At 34.7% G+C, this 22,565-nt stretch overlaps 1 protein-coding gene across 1 annotated transcript; it reads right to left on the bottom strand.

Moving 5' to 3' along the window:
* Nucleotides 1-2,269: 2,269 nt before the first annotated feature.
* b3galnt2 (beta-1,3-N-acetylgalactosaminyltransferase 2) lies at nucleotides 2,270-21,946 on the bottom strand. Its single transcript, XM_051918051.1, has 12 exons — nucleotides 21,653-21,946; nucleotides 20,098-20,224; nucleotides 17,552-17,652; nucleotides 13,992-14,185; nucleotides 10,062-10,157; nucleotides 8,451-8,561; nucleotides 8,174-8,252; nucleotides 5,106-5,289; nucleotides 4,835-4,960; nucleotides 4,316-4,475; nucleotides 3,827-3,883; nucleotides 2,270-2,793 (listed from the first exon to the last, which is right to left on the bottom strand). The coding sequence occupies exons 1-12, from the start codon at nucleotides 21,756-21,758 to the stop codon at nucleotides 2,653-2,655; spliced, it is 1,482 nt and encodes a 493-aa protein (XP_051774011.1). The 5' UTR covers nucleotides 21,759-21,946; the 3' UTR covers nucleotides 2,270-2,652.
* Nucleotides 21,947-22,565: the final 619 nt, after the last annotated feature.

The following is a 22,565-nucleotide window of genomic DNA, read 5'->3' as shown; positions in this document are numbered from 1 at the left end:
AAAAGTCTCCTCATATCCTGATAGCAATTACTATGTTTAGCAATTACTATGTATAAACATATATCGTCTTTGGAAGGCGTAGGGCCATAAAATGTTCGTTTAATCATTGCATTCAGTCCGAATGAACGTGTTCCTGTCTGTCAATGTGTGCAGCCTGTTCAGGCATTAACATACACTATGCAGACAGAGCCAGAATGGCAGGCAAACAGCAACATTTAGTTTAGTGGTACTGTTACTCACTGTACTGTTAAGTTTTCTTACCAGTAAATGACACACGATGTAATCCTGGTCGTCTTGCTTCTGGTCTGTGCGCGTCCACGAGGCGTGGCTTCGGACGGCGATTGGCAGGAATGCTTTCAATGCTAGCAGGCTAAAGTTAACATTTTCCAGATCACCTATTGCACATTTAAGGTTAGTTAATCTGTTGACATTTTTATTAAGGCTATACGCTACTTAAGTAAAACATTTTTTGTCATGCAGTGGTTAATTTTGGGCTATTTGGCTTTTCATAACGTTGCTTGTGTGTTCATTTTATTGGATATTATATTCGCGAGATATAAATTGCAATCTTTAGAGGCGATGAGTTTGACCAAATGAATGGGAGAAACTGCAACGTGCAATAGAGTACCTCAGGATGACGTGTTTTTGTAGGCAAAACCCGGAAGCGAGTTAGCATTTTAGGACTTCCGGTTCCATCGCCCCCGAAGTCTATGGGTATTTTTGAATGGTTTTTGCTAAATTGCCTGAAATAAGGTCTGTGGTTACAAAGCCTCTAAATATTTTTACGTTTTGATCTATGAGATAAAACACACCAGTTATAACCCGCTTGTGACTTTTTAAATCTTTATTGTGTCTTAAAAACGGCGGCTGCTAACAAATTGCTAAAAGGGACTACTTCCTTTGGCGGGGACTTTAGACGTCATCATGACAAACAGGACATTTGGACAGCATTTCTTATGAAAAAGTGGGTAAGTATTCATACACAGTGCAGATCATAATCAGCGAACATGTTTTTAAATAAAGCTGTTTTCTAAATAAAGTTTGAGGAAGCTTGGTGGTGGTGACGTTGATCCGCGACCATGGTGGGCTGTAGTCCGTTTATAGTCTGTTAGCTTTTTATATCTGACGACTTTATTTAGGCTTCAAAATGTATAAATGTTGTGTTTACTTGTAGAGATTATCTTGATAGACAAAACGTGTAAGTGTCATAACCCTTTGTTAAACACAGAGCTTATTTTTTGCGATTTTCCAAAAGTCTGTGGGAAAAATGCATAGGCTTTCGATCGAGGGAACCCGAGCACCGCTAACTTCTGGGTTGGCCTACAAAAACAGTATAATATATTGTATATTCGCGAGATATCAATTGCAATCTATATCTTTAGAGGCGATGAGTTTGACCAAAGACTATAGATATAAAAAGAAGGTTCACTCCTATTAGTTATAAATGGGAGAAACTGCAACGTGCAATATTGTGGAATAAGTCCCGCCTTCTAAGTAAAAGAGCCAGTCACTGATTGATAAAGTAATTGCGTCACTACAGCAGCCGTGGGGACGACAATCCAACCGTCTCCATTGACTTTGTATTGCGTGAGGCTGCCTCGTCATTTCTGACTTATAACAAAAAACAGAACAATGTCTAAAAGCTGCTATGTGACAAGGTGTACAGAAAATGAGCTAAAAAAACCCCCCAGAACCAAAAACCCAGAAGTTTTTATAAGCTGTCGACCCAAAAAACGAACGTTTAAGGACTAAAAAATTGGATACAGGCGATTGAGACAGAGCGCGACATGTCATATTACTATGAGAACTACGCCCACTGGAGGGTAACGTAATCAGCGACAGGAAATATAATATATAAAACTGACATTTGGATATTTTACTTAACAGTGACAAAAAGTTTACTGCACACGTAGGCTTGCTGAGGCATACTGAGTGTCAGGATCCCAAAATTTACCCATTCTTCCTGCTGATGCTTCACGTCTTATTGCCTGTATCCACTTTTGTCTCCTTAAAGGCTGGCTTTTACGGTTCGTTAGCTTTTTGAAGCTGGCTTTATCCAATGTTCAGATTTCTGTTCTGGAAATGTATGCAAATGAGTGCATGTTTAATTAGATAATGCCTCATTTGCATATTTAAATATAACAAGAAAACTTGTAATACAAAGGTTTGCAATTCTTAATGCAAGTAATCCACTAGGAAAGTATCTATAAGTTAAATTTGTCTTGCCTTGACAAGTTGCTTTATGCCGATTCGTCGTCACAAAAACGGACACAGTTACATCCTGTTTTTATTGTTCATAAATGAACATTTCAGTGTAACAATTTTGGCCTCCAGCTAAGTCAAAAGCAGTGAAAAGGGCTTGTGTATTTGAATACTTGCAGCAATAAAGAACGCAAATGGACAGAAAGACACATGACAAGATAAAGAACAGGAAAGCTGCCCTGACAATTCACAAACCCTGTATTTATGTGACGTCTTGTGGTGGATCTACAAAGCCAGTGTGTGACCAGGCTTATAAAGGACAAGTGAACATTATTAGTGTCTCGTACTGACATGTGGGGAAAATGTCAAGCCTTCTTGAAAACAAGAACAGAAATCTCCAACCCATCAGTCAAGTGCTGATTGTGAAACATGCAGGACGTCTGTCGCGTGTCAGTGTTCACTCCAGGCGCAGCCGCAGGGATCGCCGCACTTCCTCTTCCGGTCCCAAAGCGAGCGTAGCTCCTGAGCTGAATGCTGCGGGGACGACAGCATGTCCACGTAACACTCCTTCTCACACAACCAGCCTGAATCCTGAATAACACACACATTAGAACCAATTCTAAAACTTAACTGCTGCACGAATCAACACATAACAACCGGCAGTGTAATTCTGTGCTGCAGGACTCGCGCTAAACCCCTCGACATCAACAAGCGATTTGTGTTCGGCCCCCTCCAGGCCGTCAGTGATCGTTCAGCGCTCATGTACCTGCAGAGAACAGCTTCATCTCGGCCAGTTCTACGGGAATTTGCCGCTCTTATGTAGATAGTGGTTAAACATGAGGTATAATTCGTTTTAGGTATATCAAACGGGCAATCTTTGGTCTTATTAATCTATTACTTGTTCCAGAGCTAATAAATTTGGCTTAAGGGCTATATTAAGTTTCATAACTTTATTTACATTGAAATTAAATCCTGTACACTGTAGAGCGCTGCTTTTTGCTTTTGACTGAACTGTTTGCTTGTGCTTGTGATGTCCTATTTTACTTCTTATACTGTTATAATGGCTGTTGTTGTTAATTTAAATATTATTGTTCAATAAATAATATTTTATATAAATAAAATGCCGTATTTTTGGTATTGAGAAAGAGTCCGTTAGTGAATTCGACTTCAGTGAAAATTACATTAATACGCCATGAGATGGTGACAAAGACTGTCTTTATGAGTGAGTGAGTCTGCCGCAAAGACTTTTATATTGAAATGGACTGAAACAAGGAAACAAGGAAGTTGTTTTTACTTTAAACATCTTACGAGACGCAACTGACAAATGCATTGACTAGCGCTGTCATGGGAATGTCTTAAATGTTAAAAGGACAAAGACAAAGATAAAGTTTTCCTCAGTGGACATTCAAACTGATTTTGTTATTATGAATATATAAGATTGACGTGAAGAATATCAGCTAGATCAGTTTTATATATATATATATATAACTGATTTTATATAAAATCAAGGCAGTAGATGGTTTTGAAATGATAATAATTAGAGTGTGTGTGTGTATATATCTCATTATATACATATATTGATGTTTATTTTAGGTGTGCAGCTGAAAATGAATGTCTTTTTCACCTGATATTTGCGAGGCCCCACGGCAGCCATCCAAATGCCCATGCTCACATCTTCTCCCTGTAAAAACATGCATTCAGATGCTGAAAAACATTGTAAATATATACTGTATACATAATCTGAATGAATTTAACCACAGATAACTCCTTTTAGCAGCATTTCTCTTGGTTCAGTGGCTTTGTAATAGTGACAAACAGACTAGAGACTCAATGTCCAGAACAAACGTGTGATATTTAGAGCGGATGAAATCGTTACAGACATATCTGCAAGCATTGATTTCAAGAGATCATCACTTATGAACAGGCTGCTAATGCGGTCACGCGTGTCTTTGTCATTATGGATTTCTGTTTCTTTATCATAATGTAGTTGCATGCTGGGTAATTCCAAAAAGCAATCCCTTTGTATTTTGAAGAAGGTCACGAAAACACATCATATTTTGATCTGTAGGAAATCAAGCATCATTTCCAGCACTGCTGAAGAAGAAGACGGCACCTGGTAGGCTTTCAGATGTTCAGCGTTGCTGGCCAACCACTCCACCAGATCCCTGGAAACCACATATCCAGACCCGCAGGCGAAGGCTGGATACGCAGGACTCGCATACTCCAGTTCCTGCCACTTACCGACACGATCGACGGCCCAATTCTGCCTGAAACTGAAGAACACGGTCCATTAGACAACTCATTAATGACACACAAATGAAGAGAGCTTTTGTAACATTATAAATGCATTTGCTGTCAATTTTGATCAATTGAATGCATCCTCGTTAAATAAAAGTATTAATTAGTAAAAGTCTTATTGACCCCAAACTTCTGAACAGCATACACACACACACACACACACACACACACACACACAATCAATTAAAGTGATATCAGTTTAAAGTGTATTTTTTCATCAATTTTATTTCTAAAAAACTTTTAAGACTAATCCATAACTCATTCTGGTCACTCTAATTTCTCTGCATATGAATTACATGGAATCATGTCTCAGAAAGACATCCGCCTCACTCACTTTCCCCACCACAGGCTGCTCTGTGCGAGCCGTTTGCGGTCCGTCTTCAGCAGGACGGCGTCCACGTCGATATAGCAATCATCATCAGTCTTGAGCAGCAGGTTGAAGTCAGCGTTTCCCACCGACCTGTACGCGTGGGGAATTTACGCGCTTCATTAAAAACCCTGAACTCTGCAGCTCTGCTTTTACTCAAGCAGACAAAGACAACAGTCAGATTTACTGTATTTACCCGGAGAACGAGGTCTAGGAGGTGATTGGGTAATGCACTAACCATTTATAAAACTGCAGAAGTTTTAAAGGCACGTTCCTGTACGTGTCCACCACGTCCACAAACACCATGTCTCCGTGTGTGAGGCTCTCGTCCCGCAGGGCCTGGTCCTCCTGTCTCAGCTGGGCGGCACGGCTCCGCTGCCTTCCTGCTCGCCCACGCAATAGCTCAGACAACACCTCCACATCTGAGACAGAGAGAGAGAGAAACATACAGCAATATGGTGAAACACTTCAGACTAGTTGACAGATGGACAGGCTCGGTAAGTTACTCTGAAAAAGTAATTAACTATTAACATCTTCAACAGTGTTGCATTACTCATGACTGATTACTGTCTAAATCCCAGATCAACTTCAACAAGGATAGGCATGAAACTGCTATTTAATTCTTTCAAATAAATATAAAATTGCATAAATTATTCTTCTCCCTATTTAAAGGGAGAAGGTTACATTACATATATATATATATATATATATATTTTTTTTACTTTAAATAACATCTTACGTGACGCAACTGACAAATGCATTGACTTGCGCTGTCATGGGAATGTCTTAAATGTTAAAAAGACAAAGACAAAGATAACGCTTTCCTCAGCGGACATTCAGACTGATTTTGTGATTATGAATATATACAGTGGTGGTCAGAATTATTGCCCCCCTTTGTAAATATGATCAAAGATGACTTTATAAATAAATCTGCATTGTTTATCCTTTTGATCTTTAATTCATAAAATTAGCAAAAATCTAACCTTTCATTGAAGGAAAAGAATTGAAAGTGGAAAAAAAAAAAAAAAAAAAAAAAATCACATTATGAAATAAATGTTTTTCTCCAAAACACGTTGGCCACAATTATTGGCACCCTTTTATTCAATACTTTTTGCAACCTCCTTTTCCCAAGATAACAGCTTTGAGTCTTCACCTATAATGCCTGATGAGTTTGGAGAACACCTGACAAGAGATCAGAGACCATTCCTTCATGCAGAATCTCTACAGATCCTTCAGATTCCCAGCTCTGTGTTGGTGCTTCTTCTCTTCAGTTCACTCCACTCATTTTCTGTAGGGTTCAGGTCAGGGGACGGGGATGGCCATGGCAGAAGCTTCATTTTGTGCTCATTGACACATTTTTGTGTTGGTTTTAATGTTTGTTTTGGATCATTGTCCTGATGGAAGATCCAATCACTGCCCATTATTGGATTTCTAGCAGAAGCGGTCAGGTTTTGATTTTATCTGTTGGTATTTGATAGAATCCATGATGCCATGTATCTGAACAAGATGTCCAGGACCTCCAGCAGAAAAATAGGCCCAAAACATTAAAGATCCAGCAGTATATTTAACCGTGGGCATGGGGTACTTTTTAGCCATGTGTGCACCAAACCCATCTGGTGGGTTTGCTGCCAAAAAGCTTTTTTAGTTTCATCTGACCATAGAAGCCGATCCCGTTTGAAGTTCCAGTCATGTCTGACAACTGAATATGCAGAGGATTTTTCTTGAAACCCTCCTGAACAACTTGTGGGGATGTAGGTGCTGTTTGATCTTTTTTTTTAGACTCAAGACTCAACTAATCTCTGTAATTCTCCAGCTGTGATCCTTGGAGAGTTTTTGGCCACTCAAACTCTCCTCCTCACCACGCATTAGGACGATTTAGACACACATCCTCTTCCAGGCAGATTTGTAACATCTTTAGTTGATTGGAACTTCCTAATTATTGCCCTGATGGTGGAAATGGGGATTTTCAATGCTTTAGCTATTTTCTTACAGCCACTTTCTATTTTATGAAGCTCAACAATCTTTTGCTGCACATCAGAACTATATTCTTTGGTTTTACTCATTGTGATGGATGATTACGGGAATCTGGCCTTTGTGTTTCCTCATGTTTATACTCCTGTGGAACAGGAAGTCATGGCTGGACAATTTCATGCTCATGATCACCCTGGTGTGCTAAAAAAAATTAAATATGAATAGGAATATACTTCAGAGATATTTTACTCATAAAAAAGGAAGGAAGTAGTTCCTCACAAAAGAGGGTTTTTAAAGACAATCCGTTCTTATTTATTTAAACACTCGTGCCGTCGAACTGTTGTATAAACGCAATATCACACTCGTAGCCGTGCGATATGACTGTATATGAGCACGCTGTGATTACCTACGGCCGAATCACTGCCGTGCTGATATACAGCCATATCGCACGGCTACAAGTGTGATATTGCTCATATATATGAATTTATTAACATGAATACCCAATATGACTGTTTTTCTCAATAATTTTAATGTGCTTTTTTATATTGGTGCCTATGAATTTAAATGATTAAATATGATTCCTCACTGTTCATTTACTGAAACACTGTGTAGATATCATGCCTTGATTATTTTAACTAGATTTTTACTGTTTAATTTCTTGCATTAGACATTTACAGTTACACTTACAGTTTAGTTGACATAACTGGTTCCTCTGATTGAAAATAATTCACTCTTTTAAACAATTTCAGAGCAAATGAATATGAAGATATATTAAATATATTCAAAAGGCTGAAAATGCAAAGATGTAATATTTTTATTTAGCTCTTTTAACTAACAGGGAACAAAAAAAACACTACTTTTTTATAGAAATTAAGACTATTATTCGGCAAGGACACATTAAATTGATCAAAAGTGAATGTTAAGACATTTATAATGTTACAATAGATTTCTATTTTTTTCTATGAAGTTTCTATTCATCAAAGTATCCTGGAAAATACAATGTATAACAGTTTCCACACAAAAAAAAAAACTGTTTTCAAGATTGATAATAATCAGAAATGTTTCTTGAGCAGCAAATAATCATATTAGAATGATTTCTGAAGGATCATGTCACTGAAGACTAGAGTAATGATGCTGAAAATTCAGCTTTGATCACAGGAATAAATTACAGTTTACAATATATTAGACACATAGAACACAGTTATTTTAATTTGTAATAATATATCACAATATTACTGTTCACTACATCACAATCCATCCATCCATTTATTGATTATCAATACACAAGGCTGTATGATACAGAACACAAACACAACATAATTCACCTCAACGTACCGTATACTGAAAAAGTGAATCCTCCAGCTAAACCAGGGAAGCCCAAAGCGCTCCTGTGAGGCAACGTGCCCTCTTCAATCTGAAGAAAAACACAAAATAACCTCATACTGATGAAAAGAAAAACTATTAAACTGTGGGATTGAAAGATGGACTCAATATCAGACCACAATATCACAGAGACTATTGATCTGGGCCAAAAAAAAAAAACCCTCCAGAACAGCTTTGCCTCATTTTTCTACTATAGTACGTTCAAATGAAAGGAAGATGTTGCTCTCACAGATCCAAACTTGAGAACCCCTCCGCCATTATTCAGATGCACTGCTGATGTGTTGACAGACATCAGGCCGCTCGAATCCTGAGCCTCCCACAGAAGAGTTCCCTCAAAACCCTGCAGATGAAGACCAGAGAGACTCAAACAACACGTCTTACATTATCAGCACGACAGCAGCAGCACCTGCTAATTACACCACTTGCTTCCAGTAACTTGCTATTCAGAAATGCTTGATTCTGATTGGTCAGTCGCAACATTCCGAGGTCAGTTATTTATCAATAGCAACGCTGTATCCAGGTATTTGAGCCACTTCTTTCATGTCTCTCGTATCACAGCGTGGATGGATGTTTCATTCAAACGCAGCCTCTATTTACTGTAAAATATAACTGGAGGACTTCAGTATTAATAGTAGGCATACGGTAAGACTGTTGAAGTTTCTAGAATGATTGTTTTGTACACTGTAATGGATTATAAGATAAGATTTCAAAATGGTGTCGTTTCAAATCAATATTTCACTGCTTATGTAGTGAAAAGCTGTGTGATAATTTCCCTTAAACTTGTTTGTTCATCTAGGGTCAGCGTTGCTTGCTAGGAACTGTGCATTTAATGAGCTAATTAAATATTTTAAAGGAATCCTTGATTATGATTTCACTTTTTTAACTTTAGTTAGTGTGTAATGTTGCTGTTTGAGCATAAACAACATCTGCAAAGTTACGACGCTCAAAGTTCAATGCAAAGAGAGATATTTTCTTTTACAGAAATCACTTTTTAAGGACTACAACAAATGGTAGGGACTACAACGAGCTTATTCCTGGGTTGGTGACATCACAAACCCCAAAATTTACATAAACCCCGCCCCCGAGAACACACAACAAAGGGGGTGAGGCCATGTTGGGCTGCTTTAGAGAAGAGAAAGAGTTGTTGTTGCCATGCCGTAATTTTACGCCAAACGAGTGTCAATTCAACGCTGGATTTGCACAAAAGATTAACATGACGGCACATGCTAGTCGATGAGTTGAATCAACTCCACAGCAACTACATAAATTTATCCACTAACCATTCAGAAACGTCTAAAAGTTGTAACTTCTTCCTGAGTCTCTCCATCAGTGTCGACTCCGGTTTGAACAATGTAAGGCTGAACACCGTTACTGACAATCCTCATTTTGGCTGTGTGAGATTCTCCAGCTTTGTTGTTGTTGAGCAACCGAAGCACGAGCTGTTAAAGCTCCGCCCTCTTCTGGAAAGGGGGCCGGGAGCAGCAGCTCATTTGCATTTAAAGGGACACACACAAAAACGGCGTGTTTTTGCTCACACCCAAATAGAGGCAAATTTGTCAAGCTATAATAAATGATCTGTGGGGGATTTTGAGCTGAAACTTCACAGACACTTTCTGGGGACACCAGAGACTTATATTACATCTGGTGAAAGGGGCATTATAGGTCCCCTTTAACTAATTATTTACTTTTGTGGCAAGTAGCCATATCATAAGTGGGATAATGTACATCCGGTCAGAAAATATAAGATATTATCTTGCTGGATGTACATTATCCCCTCCTTAGATGTTAACATAGGTGGTTTTCTATGAATGCTGGTGTGAATGATGACTGAATGTGTCACCTTGGGTAGAATGAACTGCTCCACAGGCTTGTAAAACATCCCACCCACACGTGATCCTGGACTCAGTGTGCTGAAGCGAGCGCTCACCACCGCCTCCTGAAAACACACACACACACACACACACACACACACACACACACACACACACACACACACTCCAGTGTAAATGAGTCAAAAGAAACAACACAGACTATATTTGCACAGCTGCAAAGGGCGACACTCTCAGAATAAACAGACACGCACAAGTCAATATGTGATTTCTGCATCCTCACCAGCCTTCAGACGTTTACAACCTTTTTGTCATTTCCATCACACCACACATTATGTATTTAGTTTGAAATTCCATGGCCGTAATGACATTTTAAGATTATAATGGGTTAAGGCTGTATATCCTAAATGCACGTAAATAATACTCTTACATTTTTGCATAATTTGACAACTGATGAACTGAGTGTCTATTTACAATAATAGCGTCCCTTGTTGGTAAACACTATTTACACTAGCTCCGCCCACCAATGTCTGGTTGGACCACTTAAGTTTTAAAAAAGACGGCTGGGATTCAACATCTTCAGTGGCGCAGCAGTAGAGAGTAATGCTTTTAACGTGATCGACACGGGTTCGAATCCACCTTTTGCCGAGCTCGCATTTATTTTCAATAAAAATGAAAATAACGTTATAAAAGTGGAAATAAACTGCGAACGAGTGTTTAATAATATTAAAAGTGTTTATTGGGTAGGGTTAGGGGAAGGTGTAGGGAGGGTTTTTATTCTCCCAATAAGGCAGCATCCATTTAATAATTTTAATAAATATAATCATTAACACTCTATGATATTATTGCATCCTGTTAATGTACAGAAATACTGAGATCTGCCAATATAAAGTATAGATAGCATCTAATTACTATTAACTCTTATAGCAAAGAACTGATACTTTTACATGGTGTAAACAGAATATATCGCTATTTTCACTTAGTGTAAATAGCCACTGCCAAAAAAAAAAAACATTTAAATCAATCAATCAATCAATCATATATATATGTTTCTGATATTTTTACTAATGTGTGCAGGACACTATAGTTCATTTCTGTAAGTGAGGATAGCAAAATAAAGTAAACTGTGACATATTATACCCAAAAATTCTTCATACAGTGGACTACCAGTAAAATTGATACAATTTTGTAACCAAAAATTATTCAGGCACTTTGACCTGACCGTGTTTTGCTTAAGTGTTATCTGACATAATTAAGATTAATTTTTTCTGACACAGTTTAACTCTGAGATCTTGTCATATTTTATTACCATTTTTTAAAACTATAGTGAATAAACTGTATTAATGAATGAAATGTTCAAGGTGTCTGAATACATTTTGGTTTGACTGTATAGTGCAAATCTGAAAATGTTAATACGTATATTGAAATGGTTCATTTCACTCTTTTGTATTTATTTAAGATGATCATGTTACATTTTAAAATAGAATTATACTTTTATGATCAATGTATATATTTTACATTTTTCACATGTTTTTCATGTTCATGTTTTGTCATTTCCATCACATCATGCATTTAAAAATTATGTTTTTTAATCAGTTTTGTATTTTGATTTTATTAATATTGGTACACACTGTATTTATCTATGCTTTTTGTCACTGTTTACACTCATATTTGTGTTTATAATCAAAAAAAAAAAAAAACTGGAAAAAAATATGTAGCAGTATTGACATTTTAGGATTTATTTGTCTTGTTAAGGCTATTTTATACATCCTAAATGCATGCAAATAATATTCATACACTTTTACATAATTTGACAACAGATTTTTTGACAAATAATATATATATTATATATATATATATATATATATATATATATATAATTATCAATGTTAAGAACAGTTGTGTTGCTATATATGTTTTTGGAGCCTGTGATACTTTTTACAGGATTCATTGATAAATAATAGGTTAAAAAGAACAGCATTTATTCAAAATATAAATCTTTTCTAACATTATATATATTTACTATCGCTTTTTATCAATTTAACACATCCGTGCTGAATAAAAGTATTAATTTCTTTTTAAAAAAAGAAAGAAAAAAAATTACTGACCCCAAACTTTTGAACAGTAGTGTATATTGTTACAAAAAATTTCTATTTTAAATAAATGCTGATATTTTTTAACTTTTTATTCATCAAAGAATCCTGAAAAAGTATCACAGGTTATAAAATAATATTAAGCAGCACAACTGTTTCCAACATTGATAATAAATCAGCATATTAGAATGATTTCTGAAGGATCATGTGACACTGAAGACTGCAGTAATGATGCTGACAATTCAGATTTGCATCACAGAAATAAATTATATTTTAAAGTATATTAAAATAGAAAACCATAATTTTAAATTGTAATAATATTTCACAATATTATTGTTTTTTCTGTATTTATTATGAAATAAATGCAGCCTTAATGAGCATAAGAGACTTCGTTCAAAAACATTAAAAATAGTAATGTTTCCAAACTTAACATATATATATATTATATATATATATATGGAAATCTAATAATAATAAATATTGAAATGGTTTATTTCACTTTTAAGAGTGAACATCCGAGTCTTGGATGAGAGACAAAATACAATAAAATAAAAGGCATTTTACATGTAGCAATTGCATAAATGACAAAGACATGATTTAAAAAATATAAAGTTTTAATGTGGCCTTCATATATCTCTCAGTTTTAGTAAAAATAAACCCCTGGACATAATAGTGTCAATAGCTGAAAAACCCACAACTCTTGCTGATCAGTGCTGCAATTTTATATTGAAAATAGAGAATCTGTTAACTGAATTGAATCAAAATATTATTATATGAACACTGAACATTATTAATTATATAAATTAAGGCGAGACACTGCAGGTGAATAGGGTCAAAAAAATTAACTAATAGTTTTCACCATACTTCCCCAGTAGATTGATTACATTTTTTTCTATTACAAGTTCTCTAAAATGTTATGTTTAAATATGCAAATGAGGCATTATTTACTTAAAAATTCACTAATTTGCATACATTTCTAGCACAGAATTCTGAACATGTTCAGATTTTATGTTTCATTTCAACATATGCAACATTATTGGTTATTGGTTGTATTGGTAAAATATAATCATAATACGACTGTTGTTGATTTCTGTCCTTTCATTCATCATCTCTATCACCTCTCGTATGTTAGTCTGTTGACTTCGACAAAGCGTGGAAATGTATTAAATTGTGTTAAATTGCGGCGTGTGATTGCATCACGCAGCTCCGTCGACCTCTGCGCTCATCGAAGATCAGAGAGACTCGACAATCAAAGACATCCAATTCCAGCCGCGCTGATAGAGAAGACTTTATTGAATTTGCTCTCCACGCATTTATCTCTACAGCCTGTCGGAATGAACGATACGTCTTTTGACTTCTGTTGCACGGTACCGTCTCCTTCCCCCATCTCCGTGAGAGTACATCTCTAGTACATTTATCAAATAAATGAGTAATGTCTAGCGGGGATGATGAAAACTCACCTTAAAAAGCCAGCAGGATATTTTAGGTTACTCCAGTGGCAAGAACAAATTGAGTGACTTTACAAAGTGCAATCCGAGAATCTAAAAGAGTGTAATGCAAGATGACTGTTCTATGCATATTTTACAGCATCTGGTGGGTCGAGACCCAAAAATGGGTCACAGGTCTGTTCGGATCAGGTCAGGGAAACATTTAACAGGGAGAAAACATGGCCAGGTTCCTTATAAAACATAAACAACAATAAAAGACAACACGACCTAGAAGACATTACATAAGCGCGCTTGCATTGAGCACAAAACTTTCGAAACTGTACTTTACTTTATTTCAGACACACAGGTTTAGATCAATAAAATAACATCATTGACACACTACAGACTGCGTTTGTCATACCTCTTGGTCCACCTGGAACAGACGCACGGTGATGTTGCCCCTGAAGTCGTGTCGTGGACCGTTGGGAAAGACGCCCAGCTGGGTGATGACCACAGAGTGAAGGACCTTAAAGTCCAGACTGACCGCAGAGACGTCGGACGGCACCAGCTCGGAGCTGTCAGGAACGCTCAATATGGCCATTTCCTGCCCGGCAACTGAAAGCAGAGTTCAGGAATCAGGTCAGCTGAATCATTCACGGGTTCTGCTTAAACACCTGACATTACTTTAACAGGACAATGTCAATTCTTTAGAAAAATAAAATTATTAATAATAATAAAAATAATATTAATAGTAATGATGGTTTTATTTTATATATATATATATATATATATATATATATATGGTGTAATATTTTTATTGTTAAATAAAATAATAAAAATAAAATACATTTTATAAATACAATTTAATAATAAAAATAACTTATTGTTAATCAATTATATTTTAATTTTAATAATTTATCTAATAGTAATAATTATACTATTATTATTAATTTATATTTTAATTTAAATATTATTGCTGTTGTTAATATTAATAATAATAATACATTTTATTATTGTTAATAATAATAATTGATATTAATTATAATAAAAATTGCATTTAAATAAAAGTGTGAAATAGTAAATTAAATTATTTTAAATGAAATAAAAATAACATTTTATAAATACATTTTTAATAATAACCTTTTATTAGTAAATCATATTTTATTTTAAATTATTTCTCTAATAGTAATAATTATACTATTACTATTAATTTATATTTTAATTAAAATGTTATTGTTGTTGTTAATATTAATAATCATTTTATTATTGTTGTTAGTAATAATAATTATTATTATTAATTATAATAAAAATTGCATTTACGTTATTATAAAATATTAATAGTAATAAATTAAATAATGATTTTAAATGAAATAATAAAATAAAATACATTTTATAAATTAAATTAATAGTAACTTATTATTAATCAATTATGTTTTAATTTAAATCATTTCTCTAATAGTAATAATTATACTATTATTATTAATTTATATTTTAAACTGTTATTATTGTTGTTGTTGTTAATATTAAGAAGTTTTATTGTTGTTAATAATAATTGTTATTTATATTCATTATAATAAAAATGGCATTTAAATTTACATATAATAGTAATAATAACAACAATAATTCATATATTATTCAATTATATTTTAATTTAAATAATTCCTCTAATAATACCAATATTATAATTACTATTATTATTATTGTTGTTTGTAATAACAACAAAATATTATTAATTATTTAAATTAAAATATAATTAATAATATTAATTATAATAATATTTTTGTTGTTATTATTATTATGGTTTATATTATTAGTTCATTTTTAATGTGTTGTAGTGAACAGTGATGGAAAAGCATCATCAAATGTTCATCACACGTTTAAAAGCATCCCAGAATGCACCTCATGAAGTGGACCGATGAACGGCCAAACTGAACAAAGCTCTAGGAATCTAGACAAATCATCCGTTCACCTTTTATGCTCACAACATAATTCTCAAACTTTCATTTATTTCATAGTTTTGATTAAATGCGAAAGCACATTCATTTTGTCATGTGACGACACAATCATTAAATAAACAAATGCGTTTATTAACGAAGGGTTAAAGATAAAGGCAGATGTGGACACGCCGCTGCACAATAATCCAAACATCAGCACATAAGAGACTCGTCTGCTCGGCTTAATTAGAAAGCGGCCATTTATTACCCAGGAGATCAATTGGAAGAACACAGTCGTTAATAGAGAAACGGGCCGCTCATTCCAGCTTCTCCGAGCACCAGACTCACCGCTTCCCTCGTCCTTGAGACAAAAGCCAATTAAAGGCGGCGCAGACGAGAGCCAGAAGCGCGCAGATGTGTGTTGAACAGCCATCAGGAAAAGCTTTTAGAGCCACACAGGAGATTCTCACACAGTAAAAGGGCTCATTAGCATAACGCTTCAGCAGTCACCAAAAGAGTCACGCTCTTCAAAAACAAAGTCAAAATTGAGCTGCAGCTTGAAGTTGAAACGGTTTTAACACACCTGTGAGTCCATCTCCTGCCTTCTTACAGCAACTAAATGATAAAATAATCATCTTCACACAAGTCAGAATTCTGACATTATTTATTCTCCATCATCATTTACATCTATGCATTTGGCAGATGCTTTTATCCAAAGTGACTAACATAGCACTGGTTTACATTTATACATGCTCTAATGTTTGAGCTACAGGAATATCATTCCATAGGTTGTTACTTTTAAAATTCTTCAAGAACTGTTCCACAGTGAAAGTTCCGAAAATTCAAACTTATTCTTTCAATTTTGAAAAAAGTTCGAATTTTTGGAATTTTCACTTTCAAATTTGGGGGGAAAATAAGTTTAAATTTTTGTAATTTTCACTTTAAATTTTGGGAAAAAAAAGAAGCTTGAATTTTTGAAATTTTAATTTTCAAATTTGGGGGAAATAAGTTTAAATTTTCAGAATTTTCACATTAAATTTTGAAAAAAAAAAAAAAAAAAAAAAAGCTTGAATTTTTGGAATTTTAATTTTCAAATTTGGGGGGAAAATAAGTTTAAATTTTCGTAATTTTCACTTTCAAATTTGGGGGGAAAATAAGTTTAAATTTTCATAATTTTCACTTTAAATTTTGGGAAAAAAATAAGCTTGAATTTTTGGAATTTTAATTTTCAAATTTGGGGGGAAAATAAGTTAGATTTTTTGGAATTTTCACTTTCAAATTTGGGGGGGGGGATAAGTTAGAATTTTCAGAATTTTCACTTTCAAATTTGAAAAAAGTTAGAATTTCTGAAATTTTCACTTTCAAATTTGGGGGGAAAATAAGTTTAAATTTTCGGAATTTTCACTTTAAATTTTGGAGAAAAAAAAAGCTTGAATTTTTGGAATTTTAATTTTCAAATTTGGGGGGGAAATAAGTTAGATTTTTTGGAATTTTCACTTTCAAATTTGGGGGGAAAATAAGTTTAAATTTTTGTAATTTTCACTTTAAATTTTGGGAAAAAAATAAGCTTGAATTTTTGGAATTTTAATTTTCAAATTTGGAGGGAAAATAAGTTTGATTTTAAGGAATTTTCACTAAAACTCGCCATATTTATATGTTTGTCTGAACAGGAAGACGTGGCTAAATAATAAAAATTCAGAATGGACGTTGGAAGCAAAATGTTATTACAGGATGTTCCAATGAAATCAGCTGGCAGCCAAAACATGCTGACTATTTAGAAGAGCATTAAGAAGTGTACACTATGATTTGGGACCACATACTGCGAGGACTACAGATGTATGAGCAAGTAGGGGGTCTATGAAATGAAAAAGTCCAGTATCAAAGGGAGGAAACGAGGCAGAAAAGCACTTTTTTGAAAACGCAGAATGGTAAAGTACAACTAGAGCAAAGTGACATTACACAAGCCTCACAAAACCGGCTGCTCTGAATTCAGAAACATACCAGGGATTGTGTGTTAATACGAGTGCTGTTTGTAAGAAGAATTCACCTGTCTCAGTGAGGTTCAGAAGAGAGCAGGAATACGGATCTTCACGATCCTCCTCCGGAACAGCACAGCCATGTTCACCGATGATGAATTTCACCATCACCCTTTCAAATCAAATAACAGACAACATCAATACATGATTCTGGAGTAAAATCCCTCATTTTTTGACACTGACTAGCTAGTGCAACACTAGTAAGCGTGTAACGACAAGTGTAATTTAATTGCTCACGGTTGCCAGGCAGCATCACGACCTGCCGCATTAACACAGAACTCCACTGATGTGCATCACAGACGCGTGTGTGTCGGCTAGTTTACTGAGGCTTTTCAGAATTTAGAGTCTGCAGCCGGTGATTTACTTATCCGTCATGTTGAAGAGACCTTTTTTTGAAGGATATTGGTTTACTTATGTCCTTTTTAAGCACTTGAGTGTTTGCAGACATTTAAGAGACTGTTGTGTCGACCTTGATTTATTGCAATATTCAGGTCTTCAGTTTTATTTCAAAGTTAGAAAATAAAAATGTGATCGCTCTTCTCACAAATCAACTGTTTCTTGTGTTTCACAGGCGTGTCTGTTTGGTGTTGAGGACTAGTGCATATTTAAGCCTATATTTAATATGAGTAAAATACTTAAGTACTGTTAAAATCAGATACTTAGACTTTTTGGAGTCATATTGGAGTCATTTTCATCGTATTTCATTTTCAGGTACTATGAAACACCTCTATTTGTTATGAATCATCTGATCTTTTGCATTGATTTTCAAACAAAAAGAGAAAATATTTAAATCAGATTTCCAATTGTGATTTGTGAAGCATTTCATTCACTGACTGGATTAAGCAATAGGCATAAGCGCATGGTTATTAAACATAATTACAAATTAAGTAGCTAAAACATGAATACAATTACCCTATTAAAAACACAAATTATTAAACATGAAAACATTTTTTTCCAGCAAAAGTAACTGTCATGATATATAGTATTTTAAATATAAAGTGGATCATATATCCCTAAGTGTCACCTTTTTAAAAAAGCAATGCATAAAGAGTTTATATTATATATATATATATATATATATATTTATATTATATATATATATACATACATACACACACACACACATATATATGGGTCATTGACAGATAAGGTTTTTAAAAGTTAAAAAACATAATGAAGATTAATTCCTTTTGAAGTTTTATTAAGTGTTAACAATGAGATCATGTGGTTTGTATAATCAATTAACACTGCTTTTGTCATTTTTTACAAAATTTGTCACCAAAAAAGTCATTTGATTTAACCAAAATTACCAAATGACACTTTTGGTTATACCGAATGACGATATTTTCAAACGATGCTAACAGGCTGATATCTAGCTAGCAAAAGGACAATCAAACATTTTATATTTAGTACAAGTTTTTAAAATGTTACAACATTTTCCATGTTTTATAGCGGTTGTACCGAATGACCTGATGTTTCGGGACATGCGTATGATCAAGTGAAAACATGAATTTTTCAGATAGTTAAAAGAGAGTTAGTTACTTTGCTTCACGACCATGTGGTCCTTTGCAGGCGTCTGAATGATGTCACATCCTGTCACATGATATTGACCGCATGACTTGATCCAAAATGGTCCCTTTATATTGGTTACTCCGAATGACATCAATGAAATTCATTTTTCCGGACATTCTTTCTCATAACAAAGCAACGACTTCTACACATAATTTTAATACCATTTTGCAATATGTTGATATATGATGATATAAAATCATGGCAGAATAGAAAATATTATTACATTTTAACTATTTTAATCACAAATGAACGGTTGGACGGTTAAACCGAATAACCTTTTGACACTTCAAAATCTTTAAAATACCTTTATATGTAGCAAAATATAATTAAAACCTTTTGGATTCAATAAAAGAGATCTAGTTGTACTACCTTACATACTTTGGATGTCATATCTATGTTTTTTATTATTATTATTATTAAGGCCTTTGGACAAAAAAAATGACCTGTCACGTCACTGACCCATGTATACATATATATATATATATATATATATAATTATATATAGTACTTTTTTGCTGCAAAAAAAAATTTTTAGTTTTTCCACCATTTTCCACCCACTCTCTGACCCTTGAAAATAAATGTTATGTTCTTTTTGCTCAGTATGCTTTGGCCTTCAAACATCCTACATATAATATTGCAGTTTTTTATGAGCACATGCAGCATACTTTCAAACATCTTCATTTATTCATAATAAAACTGTGCAAAATTGACTAGCAGCAGCGTTTGGCTGCGAGTCGTACATTAAATCATATTTGACCTATTTTAATGCACATTTGCGAGAACGATATTAAAATGTGGAATATTTATAAGGACTTTTATAAGGTTCGATAAAGTTGTAGGCCAAAACAAACACACACAAAAAAAACCCTCAGATCAAGCAGTCAATTATCAAGTCTGATCTTCTACAGTAAATCAATGTGTGAACTGAGAGCTTTGATGAGGCAAAAATCAAAAGATTGACAGAGCGTGTGTCTGCAGTACCGACCGGTTCTGAAAGTGAGGGTGCTGTTTGATGTATCCCAGCCATGTGTCCCTTATGGCCTGCCGGAGGTCATAATGATGCCGTGCCGACAAAACGCCCACCAACACCTCATGCACAGCCTTCTGGTTGTCTAGCAATACAACATTTAACAGAAACACAATAATCAGCACCGCCAGATGATATTCTCCAACACTGCAAATGTTGAAACATGCAAAAAGCATTTTTAAGGCTTTCTGGCAGGTTGAAGCTGAAACACAGAACAGATGATGCAGTGAGATGAAAGTCTCTGGCAGCAGCGGCCCTTTGTATCCCCTAATGGATTGTCACTTGTGTCCTATTTCACCATGTGTGACAAACATCAGAGTAAGTGTGTAATATACATCTGTGCCTTTGTTCAATGAGATCTCAGACACTTTCTACACACATTCTTCTATTGTATACGACCGTCAAATCCGATACTATCTTCAATCCGATCAGCACAGCACACTAATGCCAGTGATGTGCACATCTCAGCCCCCCAGAAATGACCATTAGTGACAGTATAAGTCAACTGATGCAAGCTGTTATGGAACATTAAAGTGATATGCATGGATTATTAATGTTCTTATACACCGATCATTCAAGTTTTACATGCAGTCAACATTAAAGTTCTATATGCATTGGACATGAATGGTCTATATACATTATATTATGCATTAAGCAGTAATCGTTGCGTATTAATTGAGCACTATTTCAGCATCGTTGATTTTTCTATAAGAATTGAGCATTAATCAAAAAGCATGCATTGATCATTCATGTTCTACATGCATTTGGCATTAATGTTCCCTATGCATTAAAACATTAATAATTTATACATTATAGTAGATAGATATGAATATGTATAAACCACTAATGCTCAATGCATATGTAACTTATAATATTATATATATGTAGTAATTGTTCTAAATAAAATGTGCAATACTTTCTATATATACACATCATCTATTGTCTGTAAAAATTGAGCATTAATGCACTAAGCAAATAGTATAAATGTTTTATGCATTGATAATTCATAGAACATGCATTAAAGTTCCATGTGCACTGAACATTAATATTTTATATATTAGATAGATAGATAGATAGAATAATTTATACCATTTATGCTCAATGTATGGAACTTACATATACACACACACACATATAAATATGTATATATATATATATCGTAATTAATCAATATAAACGAGCAAAAGTTAATATATGCAGTTAGCATGTTAGTATGCATTATATTTACACAGTCAGTATTAATGTTCTAAATAAAATGAGCACCAAGTTTTCATATGCATTAATATATCTATACTATATGCATCTATGTGCATCAGTAGCTTCATTAAAGTAGTAACGTTAATTAAGATTTATATGCATTAATTGTTCTATTATCCACTCTATGCATCCAGGATCTGTCGAATGCAGAGGTCACACCAACACACTTTCTATTCAACACAAACTGTCATGCCTAAAAATAACAGACGGAATAGAATAATAGAAAGTAAGAGTCGCGGTAAAAGTTGAGCGGTACCTGCAGAGCCGAAACCCAAAAGGAGCGCAGTTCTGTCCGTCCAGCCGAACCAGTGAAGCAGCACCGCGATAACACACGGAAACAGCGCCGCTGCTGCGCTTCTCATGGACGGACAGCTGGATCCAGACACCGACGCTTAACGGGCTGCGCACAGAACCGAACTGACCGGCGACTCAACGCGCATCGCGGAGTTGTGATGAGTGTCGGACGCGGCCGCGTCATGTCTACTGCACGCTGATGACGACGAGGGTCAGACAACCAATAGGAGTGCAGCGTTTGACGCGCTGTGCCTTCTGGGAAATGTAGTTTTTTTTAATGAACGCTGTAATTCCCGTTGCAATGACGGTTGTCAAGTTAGTGATTGCTTTTTTTGACCAAAAGAATGTTTAACATTCAATGTTTCAGTCTAATTTCTGAATCACGAGCATAACGTTTTTTTTTTCTCGATTGTAAACAACTTTTACATAGTGTCACTGTCAATTTTTTGCATTTATAAGAACAAAATGGTCTGAAATATATCATGTTAATAATTCTCATGAATTTGTTTCCTATAATAACTTGTACAAAAACAACACGAAACTGTACATAAAAACAGTGTAATGCTCTGTTTCACCACTAGGTGTCTCCCTTGACCACAATTTCACCATGTGGCGTAGGCAGCGCTGTCGATTTAAAGGGCCAGTTCTCCTAAAAATGAAAATTCTGTCATCATTTACTCACCCTCAAGTTGTATGGGTTTCTTTGATCTGTTGAACACAAAGGAAGATATTTTGAAGAATATGGGTAACCAAACAGTTGACGGACCCCATTGACTTCCGCAGTATGGAAAAAAGTCAATGGGGACCATGAACTGTTTGGTTACCGACATTCTTCAAAATATCTTTTGAAGAAGAAAGAAATTCATACAGGTTTG

Source organism: Ctenopharyngodon idella, chromosome 13, assembly GCF_019924925.1.
Source record: "Ctenopharyngodon idella isolate HZGC_01 chromosome 13, HZGC01, whole genome shotgun sequence".
Lineage (NCBI taxonomy): Eukaryota > Metazoa > Chordata > Actinopteri > Cypriniformes > Xenocyprididae > Ctenopharyngodon > Ctenopharyngodon idella.
This window is presented reverse-complemented; position numbering and strand designations above follow the sequence as displayed.

Coding starts and splice junctions, on each gene's coding strand:
- b3galnt2 (XM_051918051.1), bottom strand. CDS start 21,758: ATGAGAAGCGCAGCAGCGGCGCTGTTTCCGTGTGTTATCGCGGTGCTG. Junction 20,225..21,652: donor TTTGGGTTTCGGCTCTGCAG/GTACCGCTCAAC, acceptor TTGTATTGCTAG/ACAACCAGAAGGCTGTGCAT. Junction 10,158..13,991: donor TGTTCCAGGTGGACCAAGAG/GTATGACAAACG, acceptor GTGTGTTTTCAG/GAGGCGGTGGTGAGCGCTCG.